The sequence below is a fragment of the Crocodylus siamensis genome, chromosome 10 (genome assembly GCF_052110815.1).
Source record: "Crocodylus siamensis isolate JL-2025a chromosome 10, ASM5211081v1, whole genome shotgun sequence".
Taxonomy (NCBI): domain Eukaryota; kingdom Metazoa; phylum Chordata; order Crocodylia; family Crocodylidae; genus Crocodylus; species Crocodylus siamensis.
In genome coordinates this window covers 4,490,318-4,505,834 of record NC_143404.1, presented here as the reverse complement: position 1 = coordinate 4,505,834, position 15,517 = coordinate 4,490,318, and the positions used below count along the sequence as shown (strand labels likewise).

The 15,517-nt window shown below is 60.4% G+C and overlaps 1 protein-coding gene across 14 annotated transcripts in view; it reads left to right on the top strand.

The window, feature by feature from the left end:
• The window catches only part of SYNPO (synaptopodin), a 44,531-nt gene that overhangs the window by 18,425 nt on the left and 10,589 nt on the right, over positions 1-15,517 (top strand). Inside the window, exon 1 of one of the 14 annotated variants that reach the window (XM_090020576.1) lies at positions 7,902-9,232. The exons of 11 other annotated variants lie outside the window; for them this stretch is intronic. In XM_090020576.1, coding sequence (XP_089876702.1) covers positions 9,157-9,232 — 76 coding nt within the window. In that variant the 5' untranslated portion in view covers positions 7,902-9,156. Of the gene's footprint in view, positions 1-7,901; positions 9,233-9,257; positions 9,880-14,695; positions 15,514-15,517 lie in introns of those variants that run through there. 2 more of the 14 variants (XM_090020575.1, XM_090020574.1) reach the window with 2 other exon arrangements.

The window sequence follows — 15,517 nt, the reverse complement described above, 5'->3', positions numbered from 1 at the left end:
TTTTCCATCACTCTTTATTCCCTTCCAGCTCAGTTCTCTTTGGGAATTCCCAGTATCGCAGAACCAGCTGGGTCTTTTGCTCCCTGGCTAGGAAGCATCCCTCATCTTACATTTCCTAGCTCTTTTGGGGGCATTGCATTTGGGAAGGCCAACTGGAAATGCTTTCAAGGTGCCTGAGATTACCAAAAAGAGGTGAGAGCCCTGCTTCTAAAAACCAGGTCCCTTTGAAGGCTTTCAGACGGAGCACCGCCAAGGTGAAGGCAGCTCCAGGCACTAGCTGCCCTGGAAAACCTTGGCCGTGCTTTTTGTACGGGGGCTTTGTTCGCCACTCGTCTGGCAGCGGAGAACCTGGATTTGACAGCGCTGCACACCCGGGCGGCCAGACCCGCGTAATCTCCCCGGCCGGCATTGTTCTCCATTCAGGACGGCGGCTCGGCTGTGATACAGCCGACTGTATCCAGCCTCAGCACTTTCCCAGCACATGCCATGAGCCGGCAGCACTGCTGCCAGCCTGGAAGGTGGGGTGGAAAGAGCTTGTCTGTCCTGCTTCCTTCTCCTCCGAGTGAGATCACTGGAATCTGCCGCCTGCGATGCCATCACTATTTCCATAGCCACCGGGGATGAGGTCACATCTGGTCCCGGGAACAGGATCAGACCCTCTGGCTTCAGGTGGGAATGAACATCTGAGAGCCCCTGAAATCTGCAGGGCTGAGCCCACCGGCATCAAAAACAGTGGGGAAAAAGAGGACAGAAAGTGTGAGGGCTGATGGCAGGGTTGTCCTTATAGCCAAGTGCTTTTTAAAGTGTCCCATGAGCTGGCAGCAGGTGCTTTACCTGCTCCTGCTCCTTCTCCCCCTGGAGAAACAGGTTCCCGGTGACACCCACGAGTCCAAACCCGCCTTTGTGAAATGCCTGCCCTGGTCTCGGTCCCCAGAAGACACCCGGTCATGCCACGCTGTCCCCCACCTAGCCCCACCCCTGGCAGGTGCAGAGGTGCAACGTGGGGGGCTTCTCCGGGGGCCCGAGGGCGCGGTGCTTGCAGTCCGCTTGCCGCCCTGCCGGCAGCACTGACTCCCACCGCGCCTATGGGACGAGGTCCAGGGTGCGCGTCACTGTTCCCGTTCTCACGACCGTCACATCGCAGCCCGTCGCAATGCAGCTGAGCAGACCCCGCGTCTCCCCGGAGGGGGTAGTTCCTTAGCCGGCTGAAGTCAGTCGGGGGGTTGGTAGTGAGTTTACAGGGGGGCAGGATTGGGCCCTTAAAGAGGACTTTTGCTCCCCAAAGGGTTCCTAAACTTTCCAGTAGTCTCACCTGGAGCTGGGGCGACTCAAGACCCCGAAGGACCCAGCTGCTCCAATCCTGCTGAAATTCAGAGCGACAGGTTACCTCGGGAAAATACCGAGACCCGTTTACTTGCATCTGCATCTAGAGCAGGATTCCCACCTCCTCGTCTCATCCCAGCCTCCCCCGGGAAGCTGCGTGCATGCTGGCACCATCACTGCCGGGCTGACGGACTGTGATGTCACCGCGCAGGATTATGACCTCATGACCGGATTGTACAGGAGAAGCAAGGCTAAGTGGGGGGTGGCGAGGGGGTAGTCCTCCCAGGCCAGGCCTGGGGGATTAGCAGGGCATTAAATGAATCCATTCATGAATTAATCAATGACTCGCCATTAATCACATGAATGGAAGCGAGGGGGTGCCCACGCAGTGGCTCTCTGAGGAGCGGCCCCCAGCTCCAGTTGCAGTCAGTGCCCCACGTACCTAGACTTCATGGGCATCAGGGCTGGAAGGGACCTTGCAGGATCATTGGGTCCAGCCCCCCGCCCGAGGACCAGGAAGTCAGAGGGGGTCAGATCACCCCAGCAAGATAGACAACCGGGCATTTCTTACAGGTATCCGGAGTAGGTGCTTGCACCGCTCCCTTATGAGCCCGTGGGAATAATTTAGTCCAGTCCCTAAAAGGGAATCTCGTTCCGGTGGGAGTCACTGAGGGACATGCCAAGGGCTTGGATGATGCTGACAGGCAGAGCAAGGCAGAAAGCAGGAACAGGGCAGCACTAGGACCTGGTGCGCAGGCTGGCCAGCTGCCGGCTGCTTTGCTAGCTGCTCAGCTAACAGCATCCAGACAGGCAGAGCGGAGCCGAGCGCGCAGCCCTCACTCGCTTGCTGGCAGCAGGGAGAGGAGGACTGGCTTTGACAGACACGGGCAGTTGCTGCGAAGCGGGATACCCGGTCCCCCCTTGCCCAGTGGGCACGCCGGGCGAGCTGCGGAGGCTGGAGGCAGGTCGGGCACAGCCACGCCAAGCTCTTTCGGGGTGGATTAAGGCAACCCAAACCTGAAGCAAGGTAAGGGGTGGAGAAAGGGGGAAGAGGAAAAAGTTGTTCGGCTGGCTGAGAGCTCTGGTTCTGGGGCTGGGGCTGGGTCCTTCTGCCTCGCCAGCGTGTCTGGATGCTCGGCGTGAGCTGGGGTGAAGTTGGGCAGTTCCCAGGCGAGCAGGCACCTTCCCACCGGGTACAGCCTGTGCCCTGCTGGGCCTTGATGCCGGCCTCTTGGCTTCCTCCCTGCGACGAGCACCGGGATCCTTTGCCGCCTTCCTACTGTTTTGGGGGAGTCCAACTGGAAATGCCTCCAAGGTACCCGGTTACCCCAAAGGGCTGGGAACCCCATTGCTAAAACCCAGGTCCCTTTGAAGGCTCTCACGCGGACCCCCCCTCGGCACCTGGGTCTTGCCAGGCTCGCCAGGCGGGCTGGGCAGTGCCAGGCTGATGTAATGCCTTTGGCCATGGAGCCGTGTTGGATGGGATGCTGGGTTTTGCATAACTTCCCTCCAGCCGCCCGCTGCAAAAGGGCAGGTTTATAGGCCGGCGTCTCCAGCTGCCGTCCTCAGAGGGAACTTTTCCGTGCCTGTCGGCAGGCCCCGAAGGAGCGCTCTCCTGGCCTCCCGGCGCGACGTAAACAGGGTTGTTTGCTCCCGTGGTAAACTGACACCCGCACGCGCGCGCGTGTGCATGTGTGTGTGCATGTGGCAGATGTGCTGCAGAGCCTGGCTATTAATTAGGAAGGCAAAACTGCTGCTCGGCCGGCGCGCACAGCTGGGAAGCGGAGCCCTGCCATTTCAGCCCGATGAGGGGGCTCGGACGGGGGCCCCATCTGTCACCTGCCCGTCTCGCGTGCCCCCGCTGCAAGGCGTGGGCTTGGCGGCAGCAGACCAGGGGATCGGTTCAGTTGCTTGCTGGACCCTGGACGGCTCCAAACTTCGTTTGCCAGCAGGCGGAAGCCGGGGGCTTGCTGCTTTTCTGCCCCCCCCATAAACCCTCCGCATGTGTTTCCAAAGCTGGCATTGTATAGACTCCACCAGAGCTGCTAAGCTCTGCAAGATGTGGGGGTGGATCTCCAGCATATACCTTGCTGCATGTAAAGGCAAAGAGGTTGGATGTCTGAATGAAGCCGGCAGATCTGACGGGGTTTAGCCTTTTCCTTTCCAGCCGCCCCCGGCTCATTTCTGCCCATCAGGAGTGATTTCATTTGCCCTACTTTTCTTCCCTGCAGCAAAGGGCTGCTCAGGGGCAATTTGGTCCCAGCCAGACCACCCCGCGCTGGAGACACGCGGTCGGCCAGCGTGCAAGCTGCGGCCAAGGGGTTCGGTTACACCTTGTCCCAGGGACGATGATAAATACAGCCTGTCCCTCTTTCGTCCCCAATTTGCCCTGTCAATCAGGGAGGTCTCTAGGCGGTCCCTGTCCTCCACTCTGGACCAGAGGTTGCTCCGAGGCCTCAGTATCTCTACACCCAGGAGATACGTGAGCAGATCTGGGTGTGTGAGGAGCCCAGCGAGCGTGCCCCCTTGGATCCTTGAGGCGTCTCCCGTCCGGTCTCTATTGGGCTTCAGCCGCACCTGTTTTCTCAGTGTTTGCTACCATCCTCCAGCTCCTGCTGTTGCCTGGGGTGTGAGCCCTCGTCAGGGGAACTGGCTGGAGAGAGGTGCCCAGAGCAGCTAAAGCACGTGGCGGGGCTCTTTGCAGCGTGCTACGAGAGTCCTTAGAGAGACGGCGACTTGGTCTCCATGGCCAGCTTGAGACTAGCTTCTCTGCTGCAGCGGCGGTGGGTTCGGGGTGCAAGCGCTGGTCCTTTTCTCCGTCCTGCCGCAGCCACCTCCTTCCCCCTGGATCTCTGGGGGAAACCCTCTGGCCACGGCTAGACAGGCTGATTGCTTCTGGAGGAAATCTAGTGGCAGGGCTATCCCTGGCACCCAAGAACTGCTTTGTATGTCGGTGCCTGGCATGGAGATGCCCCGGACCCTGGTCCTGCTTCATGCTGCGAGGCCTGCGCTGGTCTCTCAATATGCCCAGTGAGGAGGTTGCTACGGACCGTGTTGCCTCGCATGTTGAAGCTTGACCTCCTGTCTGCCCTACACCCGGGTGTCACCAGCTTTCTGTGCTGCCCCGCGCCTGGGCTGGTGCAAAAGCAACAGCAGTGTTTCCCCTGCCGCCCTTCTCCCCCTACCTAGCGGGAACAGGGCTGGGGGAGGTGGCAGGGGTATGGGATTTCCATCACTGGGTTCAGCAGTGATCTGCCCATTGCAAAGAGGAAAACAGAGGCAGGTGTAGGGCAGTGCTGGGCCCCTCCAGGCTGTGAGAGTCTGCGTATCCTCTGGGCCAGCAAGCCCTGGGCCACATGGCATTGGGAGCACATCTACGTGGCTTCGTTACTGCTGTGACCACGTCCTGCCCACTCATTCCTGCTCAGCCCACGCCAAATCCTGGAACGAGGACACTTTGGAGAGGCCTGGAGCAGGTGCCAGCAAGTGCATCCCAGCTAGCGAGATGGAGGGTGGCACCGGGCACCCATGGAGCCATCCCCGAGGCAGCTCCGACATCTCACTGCCAGGATCGGGGAGCAGGCGTGAGGGGGCTTCACAGCCATGTCCTTGGGCAGCACGTGGAGGAAGGCAGGGCAGGCCTTTGTTTTCTGGGGAGAGGGCAGCCTTGAGGCCTGAAAAGAGGCAGAACTGTCATGCCCCGCACAGAACCGGTGTGTGCATGCACGCACACGTGTGTGCATGTCCAAATAGACATAGCAAAAAGTTTCACCCGGCTGGAGCTGGGGGGAGAGGCTGGGGAGGGGGTCTCTGCTGGAAACACGTGTTGTCAAAAGCTCCACACGCGCACACACCCCCTTGGCTTTCTTGCGGGTTTGGGTGGCTGCGTGTTTTTGTCACTGATTAAGATCCCTGCCGAGCCCGCGCTCCATCCCGCTGCACGGGGACTGCATCCATGCCGACTTGCCCGGCAGCCGGCGTGGGCGACGCGGCGTGCCCCCTCCAGCACATCTGCTGGGGAGCTGACAGTCCACGCGGCTGTGTCACAGGATCCCCGAGCCTCGTTAGGTAACACTCCTGGCATAATAGTGCCAGCCCGCACAAAGCAGCTCCTCACACCTGATACAGCCGTGTTGTTTCCCGAAAGAAATCCAGGTGCTTGGCATTGTCTGGCAGCGGGCTGGCATAAATCTGCCAGGGCAGGGGCACAGGGCATCTATTCCCTGGGACCCCCATAGCACCTGCTGGAGGACAAACAGGGTGTGAGATCCCCAAGGCATTTTTGTGTGGAAGAACAGCATCCTGATTTATTGCATGGGGCTTTCTGGTCCCTTTTGTGTCCCCCACTCCCTCCCGGGACACGTTTCTGACTGTTACCTTGCATGGAGGTGAGCAGAGCCTCTGTGCGATGGGCTGCCAGGTGCTGCTCTGTTGTGACGGTGGGGACCGCGTCTCCACTGGCTCCTCATGTTGAAGTGCTGGCTCTGGAGCCTGCGTCATGCCCTGTCCCCACTGTTGCACGTGATGGGTTTGTTTGCTCTGCGCCACGCCGTCTCCTGAGACCTTCCACGTAGCACGGTGCTTGCAGACATCTTCCTAGCGAGCCGCGGGGCTTGTGTAAGAGGTCTCAGGTCGGTAGCAGGCTGCGGGAGGCAAAGCGAAATCAAACAGTTTGAAAAGCTCCTGCCACGGCGTGGGTTTGGGATTTTATGTTTTCTCTTCCAGCCCATTACCCTTGCGGGGCTGCTGTGGTGAGCTCCCGGCATGGAGAGGCTCAGTACAAGGGCTTTTCCATCGGTGCCCAGTGCCGATGCAGTGCAACCTGCTCTCCAGAGATTGCAAGAGGCACAGCCACCCAGGTCACTCCCTGTCCTCCTCGCTGCCCTGGTCTGCTCTGTCCTACCCCATGGACCCACAGCACCCTTGAGCTCCAGGTGCAAGCCTTAGCTGCGGAGACCTCTGAGCACAAGGTTGGATTTGAGCTATCCCAGATTTGACAGCCATAGCAGCAAGAAAAAGGAAGTGCCCCTGAGTAAAATCCAGGCCTCCATGCTGTCAGCAGGAGTTTTCCTATTGACTTCAGTTTTGGGGGGGTTGTCTCTGAGAAAAGGCTTAAGCTCCTGGGTTGGTACCCTGGCCCCTTGGAAGTCAACAGCAAAGCTCCCCTGGACGTCAGGGAGGTCAGGAAGTTGTCCTTGTTGGGCAATGATACATGTTTCCCCAGGGAGTTGATGCAGGGGGAGCCTGGATCCCACGTAAACCCCCCGTCCAAGCCCGGCGGGTCACACCGCAGCCAACTGCAGCCTTTGTTTCATGCCTGTCAGTCACCCGTGTCTTCGCCGGCTTCATTTCAGCTGCTTTCCCTCTGCCACAGCCCTTTGCAACTGGATCCCCCCACCGCTAGGAAAGTTGAGCAGGGAGGAATTTTGTTTTCTGGGTGGCTGGGATGGGGGGAGCGACAAAAACACCGCTCGTCACCCTCGTCGGTCCCGACAGCGGAGAGAGGGCTGTGTCCTTGTTGGCCCAAAGGTCGACTTTGACAGCTCGGTTAAAGGCTGCTAAGCTGGGAACGCAGCTGGAAGCCACGCCGGCCGATGGCACTTGGAAAGCTAGGGAGCTAGTTAGCGGCGGGCACTTCTATCCCAGTGGCACCCAGCCACTCGACCCCGGCGTCCGGCAGCATTTCCATTGCAAACTCCTCTTCATCGTGATGAAAATCCAAGCAAACGGAGATGGCCAGCGGGGCTGCACGCACGAAGCTGTCTCGTTCCCGGCAGCTCCAGAAACTATCCCCTGGCTGGGAGAGGAGCATGCTGCAGTGGTCTCCACTGACCCTCGCAGCTGACTCAGCAGGGGTGTTGCCAAGCCCTGGAAGGGGCTGCTCCGTCCGTAGCTCCACTGAGGGGTGAATCCAAGGATAAAGAGCAACAGGGGTTGGGATCTCTTCAGACCCTTTCCAGAGAAGTCTCCCCATCACAGGACAAGGCAGCGCAGAGCGCGTATGTGCCCGTTGCCCGCCGTGCGAAAAGCGCCCTGTTTCACCCCTGTCTGCAACCGATTTCAGCCCAGCTCTCCCGTGCTACAGAGCTGTCAGTCCGGTGTTCGGTGCCTGGATTTCGCCTCAAGCTACATGGTTGTCTCAAAAGGGATCAAAGCATTTCTGAAGCCTCCAAGCAACATCTCTCTCTTCTCTGCTAACTTTCTCTGGATCGCTAATGGACATGACGTGGCCACGGCTTTTTCTTGGGTGACCCTTTTGCACGTGCCCGCTGCAGCCTTCTGCTGGAAATAACTCCCCCACCCCACAGTGATCACTGCCGTGGATCCAGCACCCATGATTTCTCCCCCCACCCCCCAAATAGTGCTAGGATGGGGGGGGTTTAAACCCCTTTTTATGAATATGCTGTTGGGAGAAGGGTGGGCTCCTTCTGTGAGGATGTTGAGCGTGGCAGGGTCGTCGCACAAGTGGATGCGTGGAAGATCAGCGGGCGAAGAGGCACATGTGGGACAAAAGAAGCAGGGTCATGTTTGGAGCCGCCAAAGCATTTGCCAACCTTGTGCCAATGGGCTAAAGCATATAGCATATATATATTTATAGCGAAAGCATATTTAGAGCGTGGTAAACCCTCTGTTTTGTACCGGTCTATTCCTCTGCAAGCTTCACCCTGGCTTTCCAGCACTTGGCTGGCCCCCTCAGCCTTTCCCATTTTCCTTCTCCCCCCCGTGCCGTGTTGGACTTTGTGCGCTCTGACGGGCCTGGGGAGCAGGGCAGGGATGGAGGGAGGAGGCGCGGAGGAGAGGGCAGGTTGCGGCGAGGCAGGGCGCGGGGGCGCACGGCTCTTGAGGAAGAGCACGCTCGGCTGCAGGGGTTGGCAGCGGTGCAGGCTCCGGATTAGAGGTGCTTGTCCCTGGGGGGCAGAGAGCACGTCCCTCCTCCGCCGCTTGGGAGGAGGTGTCGTGGCAGGCTCGAGAGCCACGTTCCCGCGCAGCCCGGAGGCAGGGAGGGGAGGGAGCAGGTGAAGGAAAGGTGATGGAAAGCAGGGTGCCGTAGCACGACAGCCTGATCCCCTCCCGGGGCCGGCGGCGTGTGCAGGCGGAGCGTGTGTGCCGGGGCATGTGCGGGGAGGCGTGTGCCCAAGAGCCGCCAACCGCGCCAAAAGGGCCTGGAGTGGCTAGTCGGGCGCCACGTTGGCCTGCCTGGCGGAGCAGAGCAGCCAGTCTAAGGACAACGGGGCCTAGTGGGTGATGGGGGTGAGAGGCCAACGCTGGATGCTCGAGGCTCGAGACGCTGCTGGATCAGCGGCCACGTCTCTAAGTGCCCGTGTTGGAGGCTCGTCCCAGACCACACAGGGGGCATGAATCAGCGACGCTCCATTAGCCGTGCAGCGGAGGCCAGAGAGCGGGGCGCACGTGCTCACAACAGGCGCACACGCGTTCACGACCGGCATGTTTGCACACAGCAGACACAGGATTTCAGAGCCTAGCAGTCCGCTAAGCCGAGGAGAGCTTCACCCGCCAAGAACGAGGCATCCATGCAGCTCGGAAGGCCCCCTTGGTTGCTATTAAAAGACAGTAGCGAGGAGGAGAGTCTCCAAAATGGCTCCGCTGAGAGCTGCGCTTCTCCGGCAGCCTTGGCCGCAGGAAACCTTGGCCGCGTCTGGAGCGGGCTGACGTGAGTGTGAAACATCTGGAGCCTGCGGCTGGTTTCTCCGCGGCTCCGGCATTCCAGCGCCGTATTTCTTCCTCCGCTGTCAGAGATAAACACGGGCAGGGCAGCTTGGCCGAGAGCGGAGCCCAGGCTCCTCTCCAGCCACCGTCGACTTCTCGGATGGGATGGGGACACATCGCTGTTCCCCTTCGTGTGGCTGCCAAAGCAAGGCCAGTGCGAAGGTTGCCTCTAAACAGACAGGTAAGGCCTGGCAGTCCCGTGTCCGTGCATCCTCGGCGTCTGCAGAAGAGCCTGCTGGCCTTTCCCTTTGTTCTCTCTCCCTCGCCCCCCTGGCGCAGCCTGGATCGCTGCCCGTCCCGTCGACGCCTCCAGAGACCCTCGCTGGCCCCGTTCGAGGCTCCCGGGCCTGAGCAAGGGGCACCCGGGCTGGACCCGTTCTGCCTCCCCAGCTCCAGCTGCTGTCTGCGCACGCAGGGATGCCCCCCGAGGGCAGGCCAGACAGATGCACAGCATAGTACGAGGGAAGTGGAGCTGCTAATGAAGAGCCGGCTAAATCCTTTCTGAGACGGGGAAGGAATTTGCATCCTGTCAAAACAGAAGCGTTTCAGCTGGAGAGATGTGCAGGGGGGCGGCTGCAGCAGGGCTGCCACGGTGCGTGACGGGGCTTGTCCGCGCGGCGCGTTTGCTAAAGCCTCCGGAGCTGGCCGCGCCTCGTCTACCTGCCTCTCTGGGCCAGAGTCCTTCCATGTGCTGAAGTAACACGGCCTCCTCCTCTCCGTTCCCTGGCAGCGGGGAGAGAAGGGGCCATATGATTCAGCCCTTCCCTTGGCAGAGAGATCATTTCCTTAGGAACGGAGTCAGACACATCCATGAATTAATCGCAGAAGGTGGGTGGCTGCACGCTGCCTCGGAGCCAGCGCTTTGGGTCTTGCCTGTTGCCGTTTCTGCAAGGCCACGACGGCCTGAATCTGTCTGGGGAATGAATAGACACCGCAGAGCGGGCAGCCATGGTGCTTCGGGGCTCGGGGCCTGGGCCGTGCCTGGGCCGGGGGAAACGGGACAGAACCGGCCCATGCAACGGGGCGGGGGCATGTTTGCAGAGAGCCCCTTGCTTGAGGCTGGGGCATCTGCAGCGGTGCTTGAGAGGGGACGTGCCCCCTGCCTGCGGGCCGCGAGGGGCCTGGTGTTAGATGCGCTGCTCCCGAAGTCTTCCTCTGCCTGTGATAAAGGGTGTGCTGCCAAGGGGCTGTGGGGGGGGAGCGGAGGGCGCATATGCCGGTTCGGGGTGTAGGAGGGGAGAGCTGGTGTGTGCGGGGGTGCGCTGTGCTGGGGGGGGTGTCGGAGGGCAAGGGGTAGGGTGCAGGAGGTTGGGCACTGGTGCATGCGTGTGGCCACATGTATGGGGAGGTGTACTGATGCAGGAGGCGTGAGCTTCTGGGGTGTGGAGGGGAGCGCAGGATTTTCTGTATTGATGAGTGTGTGTGTATATGTGCGTGCATGGAGGGATGTGTGTGTGTCTGGAGGGGTGTGTGAATGTGTGTATACATGGAGAGATGTGTGTGTGTGCAAATGTGTGTGTGCATGGAGGGATGTGTGCGCGCTTGGAGGAGGTGTGCGTGTGTGTGTGAGTGGAGGGGTGTGTGCGTGCATGGAGGGGTGTGTCTGTGTGTGCACATGCATAGGTCTATGTGCATGGAGGGATGTGTGTGTGCTTGGAGGGGTGTGTGAATGTGTGTGTGCATGGAGGGGTGTGTGCGCGCTTGGAGGAGGTGTGCGTGTGTGTGTGAGTGGAGGGGTGTGTGCGTGCATGGAGGGGTGTGTCTGTGTGTGCACAAGCATAGGTCTATGTGCATGGAGGGATGTGTCTGTACCTGGAGGGTGTGTGCGCATGGAGGGATGTGTGTGAATGTACATGCATGCATGGAGGGATGTGTGTGTGCCTGGAGGGGTGTGTGAATGTGTGTGTGCATGGAGGGATGCGTGTGTGCCTGAAGGGGGGGGGTGTGCCTGTGTGAATGTGTGTATGCCTGGAGGGATGTGCCCGTGCCTGGAGGGGTGTGTGCGCGCGAATGTGTGCATGGAGGGTGTGAGCTTGCACGTGTGTCGACACTGGAGCCAAAGGAAGCAGGCTGTAGTCTCCATACGATGGGGAGTCTGCGAAGGAAGCGATGCCGCGAGTTTCCATTTATATCCGAGCTGGTGGGAAAGTTGCAGGCGCGGCAGAGCTGCGTGGAAGTGGCAGGGTGTTCACAGCCATCCGCCCGCTCACGAGTGCTAGTCCAGTGCGGGCCAAGCTTCTCGGTCGGCGGGCCGCAGACAAGTCCTGCAGGGTTTGCCAGGGACAGGAAGAGAGCGGCTCCGGCCTGAGTGTGCCGGGGGTGTGCACTGTCACCACCATGCACGCTCATGTGTGAGCAAACGCCCCTGCCATGGTTACATCTAGGTTCAGGTTCTTAGCCGGCGGCTAGCACCATCCGATACCTCTTCGTAAAACTACCGCCAACCCTAACACAACACCAGGCATCACACCCGAACCTGCCACCGTGGCAGCCAGCCTCCTGCTTCCGGAAACGGTTAGTATTTGCTCGAAAGACCCCAGGTAGAGGGCCATGCCCCTACCTACAGAGGAAGCCGATGGCCCCAGAGCTCAGGGGGTGGCATCCCGTTCAGCTCCCTGCAGCTGCATCCATTGTCTTGTGCCAGCGGTGAGTTGACCTCCCTAGGACGGGGAGGAAATTCGCCGCTGCCCCACACAGCAGGGTTTCACATCTCCTCTCTGGAAATGCATCCTCTGGGCATGGGAGCCCTAGCCAGGGTGTCCTGTCTTGGCACAGAGGGCATGCTGCGCTCTCGGGGCACTCCCATCAACACCACAGCCCTGCGTGGCCGCTGCAGCACAGGGTTTGCTGTTTGCACGTTCTCAGCATGGATTGCTGCACAACTGGGACGCATGCAAAGCTCGGTGGGTGCGTGATCCCCGTCCCCAGGCCCAGCTGCAGCATGCCAGCCTTGGCGCCCACCCGGCTGTGCCCGCGGGGAGGTGAGAATCCAGGGCACGAGGCAGGCCTGGAGCAGCCGATGCAGCAGGAAGGCTTGGCAGTGGCTTTGGAGAGGGCTGGCTGATGGTGGGACTGGAGACAAGCTGGCAGAGCTCTGTGGCTTATGGGACAAGAGTGACCACGCGGGTCTGTCCGCCTGGGATTATTAGTGGCTTTACACACTTTGCTGGCAGCCTGCCATGGGTGTCACGGTGGCACTGCCAGGCCCAGGGTGGTATGTGTGCAGTGCAGTGAGCAAGGGTGTGAGGGTCTGGCCCTTAGCAAAGCGCAGATGCATGCTCCAGTGGCTGGGGAGGGTGTGGGGGACCACCCGGCACAGCCCAGCCCTGGCTGCTGGCACACGGCTTTGGGCTCCCTCCTAGATAACGTGCCAGTGAGTGGCATCCCGTGAGCGAGGTGTTCCCATGCCCTTGCTGCCGTGCTCCTCCGTGCCACAACCGTGCGGCTCAAGACTGGGGCTTCAAGACACTTATGCCGGTAAACGAGGCCTCGGCACGCGCCTGCACTGTGGGACCCCATCCTTGGAGGTGTTTAAGACCTGGGTAGACAAAGCTTTAGCTGGGATGCTGTAGCTGGGGCTGGTCCTGCTTGGAGCAGGGGGGTTGCACTGGATGTGCCCTCCGGAGGTCCACTTTCAACCCTCATTTTCGATGATCCTCCGACTCTCCGCCGCCAGCTTGTGCTGCATTTGGCTGAGGCTGGGGGGTGGGAGAGGAAACTCTCAACTCAGGGCAGCTTTCCCGGGTCGGCTCCTTCTGTCTCCTTGCCTCCGGCGAGCTGGGAGGGCTCGCGCTGCGCAGCTCGGCCCTTTTCTTTGCTGGTCGGCTTAAGGGGCTGAAGTGCTACTTAAAATATCCTGGAAGGATCCCAAGCAGCGCAGAAGGCAAGAAAATGAGAAACACATGAAGCGAGCGGGAGTTACCGCCAGGTGCGCTCGGAAGAGCGGGGATCGGTGTGGGGCAGACCTGCCAGCCCCAGGCAGCAGCTTCTGGAGGCTGCTCCTCCTAAAGGTGCGTGTACCGGAGGTCACCCTCTCGGCCCGCCGATGCTGCCAGGCCCTGCTTGGCCGTGCAGGCTGGGAGGGGAGCGAGGTTCAAGGGGAGGCAGAGAATCGATGGGTTGCATGCGTGAGCCCTTGGTGGGGGTCCAGCTTTAGCCTGCAAGACTCTCCGAGGAGTCCCCCGACCTGCAACGCCTCATTGGGGCTGCCAGGTGGGGCAGGCCCCTTGTCCAGCAGCCGGTGCCCATGGCTGAGAGGCAGACAACAAATCGCTGTGCCCTGCAGCTGCCAGGCTTGCCTGTCTCACCCCAAGTGCTGTCTGCAGCACCTGGGATCTCCACCAGCTTCCTCCATGGGTCCAGCCGGGCTGTTTGCATCTCCAGCCTCCCGTGGCTGCCGCTCTCTGCAATTACTAGCGCTGCCTTCAGCTGGCTCTGCCGTGGCTGTCACTGCTCCTGAGGCTAAGCAGGGAGGAGGGTCAGTGTTCATTGCACCTTGCTTACTTCTGCTCTGACCTGCGTCCCCAAATGCTGCCTGTGTGGGCAGGGAGGAATGGCCCCTGCCCTCACCTGAGCACTCGTGGAGTCTCCGGCTCAAACGGGCCCATCCTGCTGCATCTCTTTTGCTAGGCTGGGGGGGATGGGGGCTTTTCTGGGCTGCTGGAGGGTGCAGCGTGCTGTGCACTGGCTGAGTGGTGGCTGGTGCCTGTCCCTGGCGGGCGTGGGAGCCAGCCCAGCGAGGGTGAGGCCATCCTTTTGTTCGGCCGGGTTTCCAGAACAGCTGCCCGGTTTGGCTGGAAACCCCTTGTCGCAGGGACCTGTGCACAGGAATCCCAGCTCCGGCAGCTTCAGTGCCGCTCTGGGCCAGGGACCAGGAGCAGAGCCCAGCTGCTGGCCAGACAGACGTGCAGCGCGCTACCGCCATCCGCTCGGCCGTAAACTTTTTACTGCCATTCTTTGTTTCTGAGGCTTCCTCTCCCTCGATGCGTGGAGTCACGGGAGCTTCAGCAAAGCCGCTCGGAGGAAATGGCTCACACGGAGAAAATGCGGGCTGTACCTTTCCACATCCTCTTGTACGTCGCTCGTGGCTTCTGCGCTGGCCTGGCCCGGCTTCTGCTGGGCGCGGGAGCTAGCCGCTGGCGTGCCTCCAGTTGCAAGTGTGGGAGGATGCGCGGGTGCTTTTCCAGGAAGCCAGGGGGTGAGCGTGGTTGAATCACCGCTCCCCGCCGCTGTCTGACGGGTCAAGAGGTGCGTGGGTTTCCTATAGGATGCTGCCATCTCGTGTCACTTCGCAACAAGGCCCCTCGATGAGATGGGCCCTGTCCATCTGGGCTCTCTTTGGGTGCTGCCCAGCCGTGTCCAGCTTGCAGCAGAGTTCACAGGCTCACCTTAATGACGGCTGATCGCACCTAAGGGGAAGGTGGCAGGACTTCGGAGGCAGCGCCGAGCTGGCCCGCGTCCAGATCCGAGCAGCGCGGCTGAAACGGAGGAGCTGCAACCTGAAACCGTTTGATAAATTCCTTTCTGATGCAGTCACCGCCAGCACAGTGCACGGCTCGGCCGAAATCCCCACCCAGGCAAAGGAGGGGTGTTCAGGAAGGACATCGGCTCCCTGGGGCTTGCCTATGCTGGGGTCTTGTTGGCCATTGGTGGCAGGAGCGAAGGGCCCAGGACTGTTCCCTCTCCTCCAAGGAGATGAGGCCGTGGGGAAGCTGAGATGCATGCAGCCGGCTCTTCAGGCCTCGACAGGCTGCCATGCCCATGTGTTTGGCTTACACATAACGCCCCCGATCCAGGCACGTGGGAGATATCCAGGCACTCCCGCTGGCCTCCGGAGATGCTGAGTTGATAGAAAAAGCACTTTCCCCCTCTCCTCCTCTTGCAGTCGGATGCAAGCTCCTGGCAGCTCACTGGTACCACAGAGACGAGAAAACGGGTGGAGGAAACTTTTACCCATTGCCCGGATCAGACCTTTCTCAGTCTGGAAAAGGCTCAGATAATTGTTGTAGTAACTGAGGGCCCCAATCCCACCTTTTGGTTACCTGCGGGCAAATGGGGACATGCCACGGGAATGTGTAAGAGCTGTTCTTGCAGGAGTTTGGACTTCAAAGGAGCTGGGGGTGGAGATGCTGGAAAGCACCCCTGAAATGCTGCTTTGGTTCTGGTGCCTGTTGCCTCTCCAAGCCAACACGATGTGGAAAAGCCTCCCGGCCCCTTTGCTTCTCCGCACCAGCCCTGCTCGGCATCTGTCGCTACCACGGGCCTTCGTACGTGGGAAGGAGGTTCCTGTTGTCTAGGGAGCAGCACACACCTGGCACAGAGACTTCCCTCCTGCAGCAGGCTGGAGGGCAAAGTCCTGGTTGAGCGTCACGCTGGTTGTAATGTTGTCAAGCAAGTTTATCTGCATCCTAGCAGCACCCCCAGCTTTAAAGGATGCCTTCAGCTTCCCCACATTGCACAGATGTAA